The sequence below is a fragment of the Loxodonta africana genome, chromosome 4 (assembly GCF_030014295.1).
Source record: "Loxodonta africana isolate mLoxAfr1 chromosome 4, mLoxAfr1.hap2, whole genome shotgun sequence".
Classification (NCBI taxonomy): Eukaryota; Metazoa; Chordata; class Mammalia; order Proboscidea; family Elephantidae; genus Loxodonta; species Loxodonta africana.
The window spans coordinates 14,745,081-14,757,829 of record NC_087345.1 but is presented as its reverse complement, the minus strand read 5'-3'; the positions used below and the strand labels follow the sequence as shown (position 1 = coordinate 14,757,829).

At 37.4% G+C, this 12,749-nt stretch overlaps 1 protein-coding gene across 1 annotated transcript in view; it reads right to left on the bottom strand.

Moving 5' to 3' along the window:
- DMC1 (DNA meiotic recombinase 1) overlaps window positions 1-12,749 on the bottom strand; it is a 54,040-nt gene that overhangs the window by 24,056 nt on the left and 17,235 nt on the right. Inside the window, exons 6-7 of the mRNA XM_064283540.1 lie at window positions 5,839-5,880; window positions 4,632-4,704 (exon numbers count right to left, since the gene is read on the bottom strand). Of these exons, the coding sequence (XP_064139610.1) occupies window positions 4,632-4,704; window positions 5,839-5,880 (115 nt within the window). The remainder of the gene's footprint in view (window positions 1-4,631; window positions 4,705-5,838; window positions 5,881-12,749) is intronic.

Here is a 12,749-nt window from a genome sequence, read left to right as displayed (position 1 = left end):
AGATACAAGGGAAAGATCAGTCCAAAGGACAAATGGACCACATCTCCAGTGGCCTCCACCAGACTGAGTCCAGTACAATGAGATGGTACCTGGCTACTACCACTGACTGCTCTGACAGGGATCACAATAGAGGGTCCTGGACAGAGATGGAGAAAAATGTGGAGAAAATTCTAACTTAAAAAGAAAGACCAGACTTGCTGGCCTGACAGACTAGAGAAACCCTGAGAGTATGGCCCCCGGACACCCTTTCAGCTCAGTAATGAGGCCACTCCTGAGGTTCACCCTTCAGCCAAAGATTGAACAGGCCCATGGAACAAAACAAGACTAAAGGGTGCACCAGCCCTGGGGCAAGGGCTGGAGGGCAGGAGTGAACAGGAAAACTGGTACTAGGGAACCCACGGTTGAGAAGGGAGAGTGTTGGCATGTTGTGGGGTTGTTAACCAATGTCACACAACAATGTGTGTACTAACTGATGAGAACCTAGTTTGTTCTGTAAACCTTCATCTAAAGTACAATTAAAAAAAAAATTCCTCACAGCTGGACCAGTAAGCAACATCATCATAAACAAAGACTGAAGTTGTCAAGGATTTCATTTTACTTGGATCCACAATCAACAGCCATGGGAGCAGCAGCCAAGAAATCAAAAGACCCGTTGCATTGGGAAAATCTGCTACAAAAGACTTCTTTAAAGTGTTGAAAAGCAAAGATGTCACCTTGAAGTCTAAGGCATTCCTGACCCAAGCCATGGTGGTTTCAACTGCTTCATATGCATGTGAAAGCTGGACAATGAATAAGGAAGACGGAAGAAGAACTGACACCTTTGAATAGTGGTGCTGGAGAAGAATATTGAATATACCATGGACTGCCAAAAGAACAAACCAAACTGTCTTGAAGGAAGTACAACCAGAATGCTCTTTAGAAGCAAGGGTGGCGAGACTACATCTTACACTCTTTGCACATGTTATCAGGAGGGAATCAGTCCCTGGAGAAGGACATCATTCTTGGTAAAGTAGAGGGTCAGCGAAGGAGAGGAAGAGCCTCAATGAGATGGACTGACACAGGGGCTACAACAATGGGTTTAAGCATGGCAGTGATTGTGAGGATGGTGCAGGACTGGGCAGTGTTTCTTTCTGTTGTACATAGGGTTGCTATGAGTTGGAACTGACTCGATGGTACCTAACAACAACAACATACTGTAAGTAACTGTAAAGCAAAGACCGTTTATAATCTTATTAGTGATACTTTCAACTAGTTCAATAAATGTTGAATTGAATTGTCTTTAGGATTTCCCAATCATCTATAGCCTAACGCACTACTATGATCTTCTTAGGGCGTGGCTTTGCTTGTCTTCAGAGCTTCAGCGATAGACACTAAAATCTTCTATTGCTACTTAGCATACCCAGTAGATGTCTTCAGTGAACAAGCAGAAGAAGAGGCAATAAATACCTTTCCTACCACATTGGTTTCCACAAAGTGTGGATATTATGTTACTAGGGGTATATAAGTTAGGCTTAAACTGAAGGGGAGTTCAAGTCAATGTACAAATATTTATTAGCCAATTACCATATTAATTAATTACCATATTAAACAATTACCACCACAAGGCATCGTGGAGCATATAATTAATCATAAGACAATCCATGCCCTAAAACCAAACCATTGACCTTGAGTCAATTCTGACTCACAACCACCCTATAGGACAGAGTAGAACTGCAAGACTGCCACATCTTTCCCCCACAGAGCGGTAGTAGGTTCGGCCCACAACTTTTCAGTTAGCAGCCAAGTGCTTAACCACTGTGCCACCAGGGCTCCTTTTACTAAGGAGACAAAATATAAACATATAAACAGAAAACTATCAAGAGACAGCAGTTTAAGCGTGAGACCCTGAAGGAATGAGAATGTTCCATGCGGCCCTCCAATATCCTTGCCCCTACAGCAGTTCTTCCCATTGCCTCCTGCGTTTGACTTAGCCCCTAACTGTTGCTCTCTGTCCTTCTTGATAAAATCCAAAATGCTGTTAATCTGCAAGAATAATTCCTCCCTCTTCCGAGAACCATAGACCAACTATTTCGAAAACCAGCAGAATCCCAGCTGAGCCCCTCTTGCTAAAGGCCTGTATAACATTCCACCTTCCTGCCCCAAGTTAGAATGTTCCTCAGAGCCTTCCCATGCCCAGCATTTCCAAAGTCTTCTGTGAGCTGTGCTCTGTTGTTTTTCTTTCACACGAGTATTTTAGATAGTAAATTCTGTAAGAGAAAATTGGGGAAGATAAGCCTTTCTAATTTAGGTAATTAGGAAAGATTTAAAAAGGCAGGCCTTGAACTGAGAGTCTTAAAGGATTTGTATGATTTTTGTGGTTTTTTTAAATAAGGTGGGGGTAGAGGGAGCAATGACCCAATAGGATAGAAATACCATGCAAATTTCTCTATAACTGGCCAATTTAGCATTCCAGAATGAGAGAATAAAGATATTTTCTGACATGCCAGGGCTCAAAATTTACCACCTGGAGTGCTTTTCTGAAAGAATTACTTGAATAGGTACTCCAGCAAAACAAAAGTACAGGAAAGAAGATTCGGAGTGCAAGAAACCAGTGAACAAAGAAGATAAGAATCTTCATAATCTAAATAATAACTGCTGTTCTCAAATTTTATAACAAAGCATTGTTCAGAGGCAATGATAACTGATTAGAACAGACTGACCTCATTGCCTCTAATAGTGGTAATAGTGGATAATGTGATTGGAGAGATAAGGTTGTCAATGGTCTTCCCTTTCCTCCGAACCTGATATCTCCTGAAACTACTATTCTGTTCACTGGTCAGCTACACAGCGCCTGACTTCCTTAATGCTTGTGTGTAACAAGCTTCTATGATCTCACTCTCTCTGAACTTTTAATTTCCAACTTCAGTGATGTTTCTCAGTCTGTACCTTCAAACCTTCAACATCTCTATTTCTGACCACTCTTCTCTTCTTGAAATTTTCCCTTTGCTTGTCTTCTACAACCTGATGTCCTCCTATTTTTTCTGCCTCTGTGGGCATACCCCAAAGTTATGTTCTCCGTTCCCCTCCCTTCTTTTTGGTAAGCTCTCTTCCTCCCTGGCTATTTCATCCATTCCTATGGGCCTACTCTTTCTGACATTTCCAACTGCCATCTGGGTCTCTCCTGTACCTCAAATTCAACACATTAGAATGAAACATCAATTTTTCTCTGAAATATGAACTTCCTAATTCTGTCATTAGCATCACTATTTTTCCAGTGTCTATCTAGACAAAAAATCTGAGCGGGGTTTCTCACAACTCTTCTTTGTCTACCAAATACAATCATCAAGTCCTCTCACTTTTCCTTCCTAATATTGCTTGTCCTTTTCTTTTTATTCCTACTGCTTCCAACCTAGATTAGGTTCTCACTACTTGTCTAGAATATTACAAAAGTATTCAATTTTCACCCACCATCTGGTCTCAAAGCCCTTCATGTCTAAGACCCAAATCACCTTACCAGCCTTGCATTCTAGGAAGACCTTATACCTCACTTACACTGCAATTCTGTTATCCAAACAGGTTCTACCCATTTCTCTTCTGTGCTTTTGGTCTTTGCTTCATGCCTTCCCCTTCATGTGGGGCCGTGAATTTGAGTAAGGAAAAAAATCTTCTAACTATTAAGCAAAATCTTTGAAGAAATAAGAGGACTGAAGATAAAATATAGAGAAACTTTAAATGTATATTGCTAAGTGAAAGAAGCCAGTCTCAAGAAATCACGTACTATATGAATCCAACTATCTGACATTCTGGAAAAGGCAAAACTATAGAGACAGTAAAAGGATCAGTGGTTGTCAGGGGTTCAGAGGGAGTGGTAAGGGATGAATAGGTAGGGCACACGGCATTTTTAGGGGAGTGAAACTATTCTGCATGATACTATAAAAGTAGACACATGACATTATGTATTTGTCAAAACCCATAGGACTGTACAACACCAAGAAGGAACCCTAATATGAACTAAGGACCTTAGTGAATACTAATGTATCAACATTGGTTCATCAGTTACAACAAATGTCCCACAAGGAAGCAAGATGTTAGGAGAAACAATGTGTAGTGGGAAGGAGTATATGGGAACTCTCTGCATAAATTTTCTGTAAATCTAAAACTGCTCTAAAGTATGTTGCTGTTGAGTCCCTTGGAGTCGATTTTTGACTCATAATGACCCCGTGTGACAAAGTGAACTGTCTCGTAGGATTTTTTAGGCTGTAATCTTTACAGGAACAGAGTGCCAGGTCTTTCTCCCATGGAGCCACTGGGTGGGTTCAAATCTCCAACATTTTGGTTAATGGCTGAGTGCTTAACTGTTGTGCCACCAGGGATCCTTTCTCTAAAATATAAGGTCTATTAAAAAAATGAATAAGATATAATTTAATCTCATGTATTCCTTTTGTCAGTTTTATACCAAACCCATTTGGAAAAGTGAAACATTATTAAATAAAGAGTCAAGAACTTGACCAGTGATTATTTTCCTGTCTTTCCTCGTTATTGTTGGTTTATGGGAAGGTTACTAGAATGATATATTTCAAACAAACTCTCCTCTGTAGTAACATTACTATTATCACTACTGGACTAGCAGCTTGTTTAAATAAAAAGGTTACAAAGTATTTTCTGTATCAATGAAGATAATCTTTCCTCCTTGGTAGCCACCTGCTCCTGGAAGTTGAGCTGTCACTAGGGAGCAATTAAAAATTAATTAATATTAATAGGAGTGAATAAACTTCGTATAAATGAATATATAAATTAACATGGAATTTATGCAGTTGCTACTCTTTAGAAAATTTAGCAAAGAATCATGATACCTTAGATTCTAAACAGCATGCTATATTTTCATATTACCAGTGGTGAATTTCAGTGGTGAAGTTGTAAGTATTCTGCCAGCATGGGAGTAACTCAACAAAGGATTTCAATATCTCTCACAATGAGAGATAGTCATGAAAGTTAGTTCTCCCAAAGAATGGAAGTAGAATTTAAATAGTACTAACTTTCTGCCTGTAAGAAATAATCACAAATAGAATTTACGCTATACAAGTCATTTAAGTAACCTTTTTTTTTTTTCGATGTATGTTAAATTTAAAAATGCATTGACTTTACAAGGGAGTTACTCTGTATCAGGTACATGCATTATTTCATTTACTTTTCAAAAGAACTCTAAGGTTTGGCATTATTACTAATCCTATTTTTCTGATGGGAAAAATTAAAGCGGTAAAGCAACTTGCCCAAGGTCACACAGCTGTTCATGGCAAAGCCATGACCGGAACCAGGCACTTTGATTCCAGAATCCCCTTCTTAACCACTTTGCCACACGCCTTCTACTTGGGTCAAAACATGCAAAGTAGTGAAAAATGAGATATTATTGTTTATTTGATTTAGAAAAATTTGTTTTTAAGTTGTTCTTAGAGCCAATCCTAATCCATGGAAAGTAAAGAATTCTAGTCCTCAACAGATTTTGTGGCATTCTTGTAAAAAGGATATAGAAAAGAAGAAATGGGAAAAACGGAGACAATCGATCCTTCTCCCCTCGAATACACACAAATACCCATATACCTCCTCCATACTTCCACTCAGGAGTTCATAGTCTAGCATACACAACATCACCTCTGATATTACACATTCAAAGAACTGCTCTGGTAGCTATCTGTGTAACTATGGACTGTTTACTTAACCTCTCTGAACTTCAGTTTCCTTGCAAGTTTGTTCAGATCACATGAGATTATATGAAGTACCAGGCACACAGCAGATGTATGGTAAATGACAGCTATGATTATTGCTATTGTAATTATTATTATGGTTGTTACGTATCCTTACCACAGAGAGTATGAGAGAGCTGGGTTTTTCCAGTACGAAATTCTGTGAAATATAGAGAAAATAATAAGAAAGCATGCATAGCTGATTTTTAGATATTTTTATAAAAATAAAATATGGCCTTAGAATATCACTGGTTTTCTTTTCCAACTGTCAAATCTCACTTATAAGGTACGTCTTGTGTCAAAAATGGATTCCATATGTATGAATACCAGCAGTAAAAAATAAATTTAAGGTATTTTTTCATAGACCTGTCCTTTGGATAAAAATTAGTTTAAGTTTTCCTTAGGAATAGTCATATAGAGTTTAAGACATCACCCTAGGAAGGAGAGTCCCAGGCTCCCCTACTAAACTGAGATCTTCAAGGGGAAGCTGAAGTAATCTTAGATGGTTAGCAGCAGAAGCAAATTCTCTCTGCAAGAAAACTTCCTCACTCACCAGTTTAGGCCCATTGAACTCCCACACGTTAAAATTAAGCAATAAAGTAGAAAAATCAATAAATATATGAGAAGATAATTCACTAACACTGAGGGTCAACAGAAATATCGAAAACCAGATGTATTTCCCAAGGACTGCAAATACTGGGGTTGTCTGATGCAGTAACATAATTATGTGTGAATTGATGAAAAAAATTGGATAAAATCCTAAAAATGATTTTTTAAATAAAAGGATTATACAGTTTAATTAGGAGTGAACTAATAGTCCTTGAAAAAATGACAAATGGAATGCCTAGAAATGAAAAATATAATTATTGAAATAAAAAACTCAATCGATGAATTAAATAGACACAGCTGAAAAGAGAAATAATGAACTAGAAGATTTAGATGAAGAAATTACTCAGAATGTAGCACAGAAAGTAAAGGAGATGAAAAATATAAAAAAGAACTTAAAAGATACTGAAGCTACAATGAGATGGCATAACAGAGGTCTAACAGGAAACCCACGGAGAAAGAATAAAGAAATTGAAGGAGAGGCCACACATAAAGAGACAATGGTGGTAAAATTTCCAGACTGCTGAAAAACACAGCTCCATAGGTCTAATGGTACAGTGACTAAGCGCTCAGCTGCTGGCTGCTAACCAAAAGGTCAGCAGTTTGAATCCACCAGCTGCTCCTTGGAAACCCTATGGGGCAGTACTGCTCTGTCCTACAGGGTCGCTATGAGTCAGAATCAACTGGACGGCAATGAGGTTTTTTTTTTTTTTTTTAATAGGTCTAATAAGCATCATATCTTCCAAATAGGATTAAAAAAAAAAAAAGAAATTCATGCTTAGATATATACCATCAGTGAGAGTGCAGTACAGCAAGATCAAAATAAAGTAGCCAGAGAGAAAGGACCGGCTACCTACACTGGAATGACAATTAAAAGGAAAGCAGACTTTCAACAGCAAAAATGAATATCCAAAATAGAATAATATCTTCTCAGCTCTGAGAGACAAATAGCTATCTAGAATAACTACCAATCTAGCTAACTAGAATTGTCTACCTAGCAAAATTATCTTTCAGGAACAAGAATGAAATAAAGACAACTTCAGGTAAGTGAAAACTAAGAGAGTTTGCTATTAAGAAACTTTTAAAAATATTTCTAAAGGCAAATGATCCCAGAATAATACTGCAGTATAAGAAGGGATGGTAAGCAATAAAATGGTAAAAATGTGTCAGGATGCAAACAAACATTGCCAGTAAAAAATAATGATGGTAATATATAATAATGCTTAATTGGTAAGGTTAAGAAGAAAGAGAAACCTAAATCTGATCATGATTTCTAGATCCAACTACCAATTTATAGAAACTATTTTTTTTATGAGGACAGAGGAACATGTAAAATGACACCACAGGTATGTAATCTGAAAAATCCTGACTGTGGGAAACTACAGGGCAAACAATCCAGTTTTCTCAACAGATAAATTGCAAGGAAAAAAAAGAGAAAGAGAGATGAAGGAGGAAGGTATAGATTAAAATTATTTAAAAGATATAAAGTAATTGCAAATATATGTACTTAATTTTCTTACTAAAATAAACTCTAAAAAAAGAATAACATTTACAAATGTAAATTTAAGCACTAACTTGATATTTGGAAGATATTAAGGAACTGTTCATTTGTTTGAGGTATGTTGTATTCGAGCTCTGGTGTGCAATGGTTAAAGCACTTGGGTGTTAACTAAAAGGTCGGTAGTTCGAACCTACCAGCTTCTCTGCAGGAAAAAAATGTGGCAGTCTGCTTCCATGAAGAATTACAGCCATGGAAACCTTATGGGGCAATTCTACTCTATAGATTCGTTATGAGTCAGAATTGACTTGACAGCAGTGGGTATGCTGTATTGAGGTTACGTTTTTAAAAAGAGCTGTATATTTTTGAGATACATACCAAATGTTTATCGATGAAATAATGTCTGGGATTGGATTCACAATAATGTGGAAGGGATGAAATGGATGTCAATCGGTCAACATTGACTATGAATTGATGATTGTTGGGTCTGGGTCATGGAGTACTCAGGGGTTCATTATACTATGATTTCTATTTTTCTGTACATTGGAAATTCTCCATAACAAAAATGGGTATCTTTTTTTTTTTTCCTTAAAGAAAAAGGAAGAACTAAAATATTGGACAAGGAGTCCCTGAGTGGCACAAACGATTAAGTCTTCAACTAGTAGCCGAAAGTTGGTGGTTTGAATCCACCAGAAGCACCTTGGAAGACAGGCCTGACGATCTGCTTCTGAAAGGTCACAGCCTTGAAAACCCCATGGGGCAGTTCTGCTCTGCACACATGGGATCACCATAAGTCGGAATTGACTTGACGGCAACTAACAACAACAACAAAATATTGGACAATACCATGTAAATCTGGAGGACAGTGTTCCAAATCCTTTACACTATTTAAGAGGGGGTTTAAGAGGGGGTTTAAGAGGGGGTTTAACTTTAGACTTTAAATATGTATTATACCATATGCTACAACATGATGAACCTTGAAAATGTTATGCTAAATGAAAGAAGACAGTCACAAAAGACCACATTTTGTATGATTCTGTGTATATGAAATTTCCAGAAGAGGCAGATCTTTAGAAACAGAAAATAGATTAATGGTTGTCTAGCACTGGGGAGCGAGAGGAGGAAACGGGGTGACTACTAACATGTATGTGATTCCTTTTTGGGGTGATGAAACTGTTCTGGAATTAGTCACGATGGTAGCACGACTCTGTGAATATACTAAAACCCTCTGAATTGTATACTTTAAAAGAGTGAATTTTATGGTATCCAAATTATATTTCAGTAAAGTTGTTAAAAAAAATACTTATGGTAAAATTCAAGAGTGAATGCCAAAAAGAAAACAGAGTGTATTTTTGAAACAAGAGAGGAGAAAAAAGGAATAAGAACTATTATATTTAAAGAAACAAACAACCAAAAAAACCCTCAGTCAATCTAAGGAAAGGGTAAGAAGCACAGTAGGACAAATAAAAATCAAAAAGTGAGGGAGTAGAAAAGTCCAAGCGTCTTAACAATCACAATAAATATGAACAGATTACCTTCACCAATTACAAGAAAGAATCAGATTGGATTGAAAAATCTGACACAACAACACATTTGCTGTTTACAAGAGACACACCTAAAGCATATGGATATGGATAGGTTGAAAGCTAAAGCACAGAAAAAAATGTACTGGGTGCTATGGACTGAACTGTGTTCCCCCAAAATGTGTGTCAATTTGGCTAGGCCATGATTCCCAGTATTGTGAGGCTGTCCTCTTGGTGATGTGATGTAATTATCCTACATATTGTAAATCCTAACCTCTATGATGTTAATGGAAACCCTGGTTGCATAGTGGTTAACTGCTACGGCTGTTAACCAGGAGGTCGGCAGTTTGAATCCGCCAGGTGCTCCTTGGAAACTCTACGGGGCAGTTCTACTCTCTCCTATAGAGTCACTATGAGTCAGAATTGACTCAACGGCATTGGGTTTGGTTTTTGGTTTTATGATGTTAATGGGAGCCCTGGTGGTGCAGTGGTTAAGAGCTTGGCTGCTAACCAAAGGCTGACAGTTCAAATCCACCAGCCACTCCTTGGAAACCCTATGGGGCAGTTCTACTCGTCCTATAGGGTCAGTATGAGTTGAGATCGACCTGCAGGCAATGGATTTGGTTTTTTGGTATGATGTTAATGAGGCAGGATTAGAGGCAGTTGTATTAACGAGACAGGACATAATCTACAGGATTAGGTTGTATCTTGAGTCAATCTCTTTTGAGACATAAAAGAGAGAAGTGAGCAAAGAGGAGAGAGATCTCATACCACCAATAAAGAAGGGCCAGGAGCAGAGTAAATCCTTTGAACCTGGGGTCTCTGTGATGAGAAACTCCTAGACCCAAGGGAAGATTGATGACAAGGACTTTTCCCCATAGCCAACAGAGAGAGAAACCTTCCCTTGGAGCTGGTGCCTTGAATTCAGACTTTTAGCCTCCTAACTGCGAAAGAATAAATTTCTGTTTGTTAAAGCCATACACTTATGTTACTTCTGTTATAGCAGCACTAGATAACTAAGACACTGGAGATATATTAACTTACACCTGGCATCATTCATTATTATCAGACCAAACAGACCTTAAGATAAAAGCATCATTAGGTATACCAGAACCAAACCCATTGCCATCAAGTCGATTCTGACTCATAGTGACCCTATAGGACAAAGTAGAACTGCCTCATAGGGTTTCCCAGGAGCAGCTGGTGGATTTGAACTGCTGACCTTTTGGTTAGCAGCCATAGCTCTTAACTACTGTGCCACCAGAGCTCCATCATTCGCGTAGGAGGGTTAATATATATATTAGTTATCTAGTGCTGCTATAACAGAAATACCGCAAATGGATGGCTTTAACAAAGAGAAATTTATTCTCTCACCGTCTAGTAGGTTACAAGTCCAAATTCAGGGTGTCAGCTCCAGGGAAAGGCTTTCTCTCTTTTCTCTCTTTGTTGGCTCTGGAGGAAGGTCCCTGTCCTCAATCTCCCCCTGGTCAAGAAGCTTCTCAGATGCAGGGACCCTGGTTCCAAAGGACGCGTTCTGCTCCTGATGCAGCTTTCTTGGTGGTATGAGGTTCCCAACTCTCTGCTTGCTTCCGTTTCTCTTTATCTCTTGAGAGAAAAAAGGTGGTGCAGGCCACTCCACAGGGAAACTCCCTTTATATTGGATCAGGGATGAGACCTGGGTAAGGGTGGTGTTACAATCCCACCCTAATCCCCTTTAATATAAAATTACAACCACAAAATGGAGGACAACCACAGAATACTGGGAATCATGGCCTAACCAAGTTGATAAACACGTTTTGGGGGGGACATAATTCAATTCACAATATATTATTAAAAAAAAAAAAAAGCTCTGTTTACTAGGAAGAAATTAAATTCTGAAGTTGAATTCACCAAATAAAAGAGACTCAAAACATATAAAGCAGAAGTTGATAATATGACAAAGAGAAATTGATAAAGCCACCCTCTCTCAATTATTAATATGTCAAAAAGACAAAATTGTTAAAGATATAGAGCTAACGAGCTTGAACTAATTTATGCATATATACAATTCTGCACCCAACAATTAGAGAATACATATTTTCCTCAAGTACACAGGGAACATTATCACTAACCCCAATGAAATCAAGTGTGAAATTAGTAAGAAAAAGATAAATTAAAAATTCCCATAGATTTGGAAATTAAAAAAAAAAAAACTTCTAAATAACTCATGGATCAAAGAGGAAATCACCACGGGAATTAAAAAATACTTAGAACCAAAAGATACAACAATACTAACATCAAAACTAGTGGGACTCTGTGAAAGTGATTCTTTGAGGAAAATCTGTAGACTTATTTAAATGCTTGTTTTAGAAAAGAAGAAAAGCTGAAAATCAGTGAGGTAAGTGTTTATCTTAAGAAGTTAGAAAAAGATTAGTAGAATAAACCCAAAGAAAGTAGAAGAAAGATCATAAAGAGGAGAAATCAATAAAATTGAAAGCCAACATAAAATAGAGGGGACCTATGAAGTGAAAAACCAGTCCTTTGATAAAACTGATAAAATTGAAAAACCATAATTGGTCAAGGAAAAGTGAAAGAAGGTATAATAAACAATATTATAAATGAAAAAAGGGACATACTTCACATAAAGCAAAGATTAAAAGATTAATAAGTATACATGGATCAACTGTATGCCAATAAATATGAAAACTTCAAATGAGCATATTCCTAGAAAACAAACCCTAAGAAAACTGATATGAGAGGAAATAAAAAGCCTGAATAGTCCTTTAACTAAAATAGCCTTTCTTAAAAAAGTCTTCCCACAAAGAAAACACAAGGCTCAACTTGTTTTTAAGTTATGCTAAACTTTCAAAGAAACAGCTCATCAAACTTATGCAAACTCTTGCAGAAAACAGAAAAAGAGGACTACCCCCCATCTCTGTGAGGCCAGTATAATCTGATACCAAAACCAGAAAAGAACAATATAAACCAAACTCAAACCAAACCCCTTGCTGTTGAGTTGATTTTGACTCACAGTGACCCTATAGGGCAGAGTAGGGTCCCATAGGGTTTCCAAGGAGCATGTGATGAATTCAAACTGTCGACCTTTTGGTTAGCAACTGAACTCTTAACTGCTATGCCACCAGGGGTGAAAAAGTACAAGCCAGTCTGATTTATGAACATGGATCTAAAAATGCTAAGCAGAATATAAGCAATACAAATCTAAAATGTATGAAAAAAGATACTACAGCTAACAAACCATGGACAAATTAAGTTTATTTCAGAAATGGTTTAACATTTAAAAATATATGAATGTCATTCCATACAATAATAGAATACAGGAGAGATCCCAAATGATCATCTCAATAAAGATAGAAGAAGCATTTGTTAAAATCCATTATTCATTCATGATTAAAGTTCTTAGCG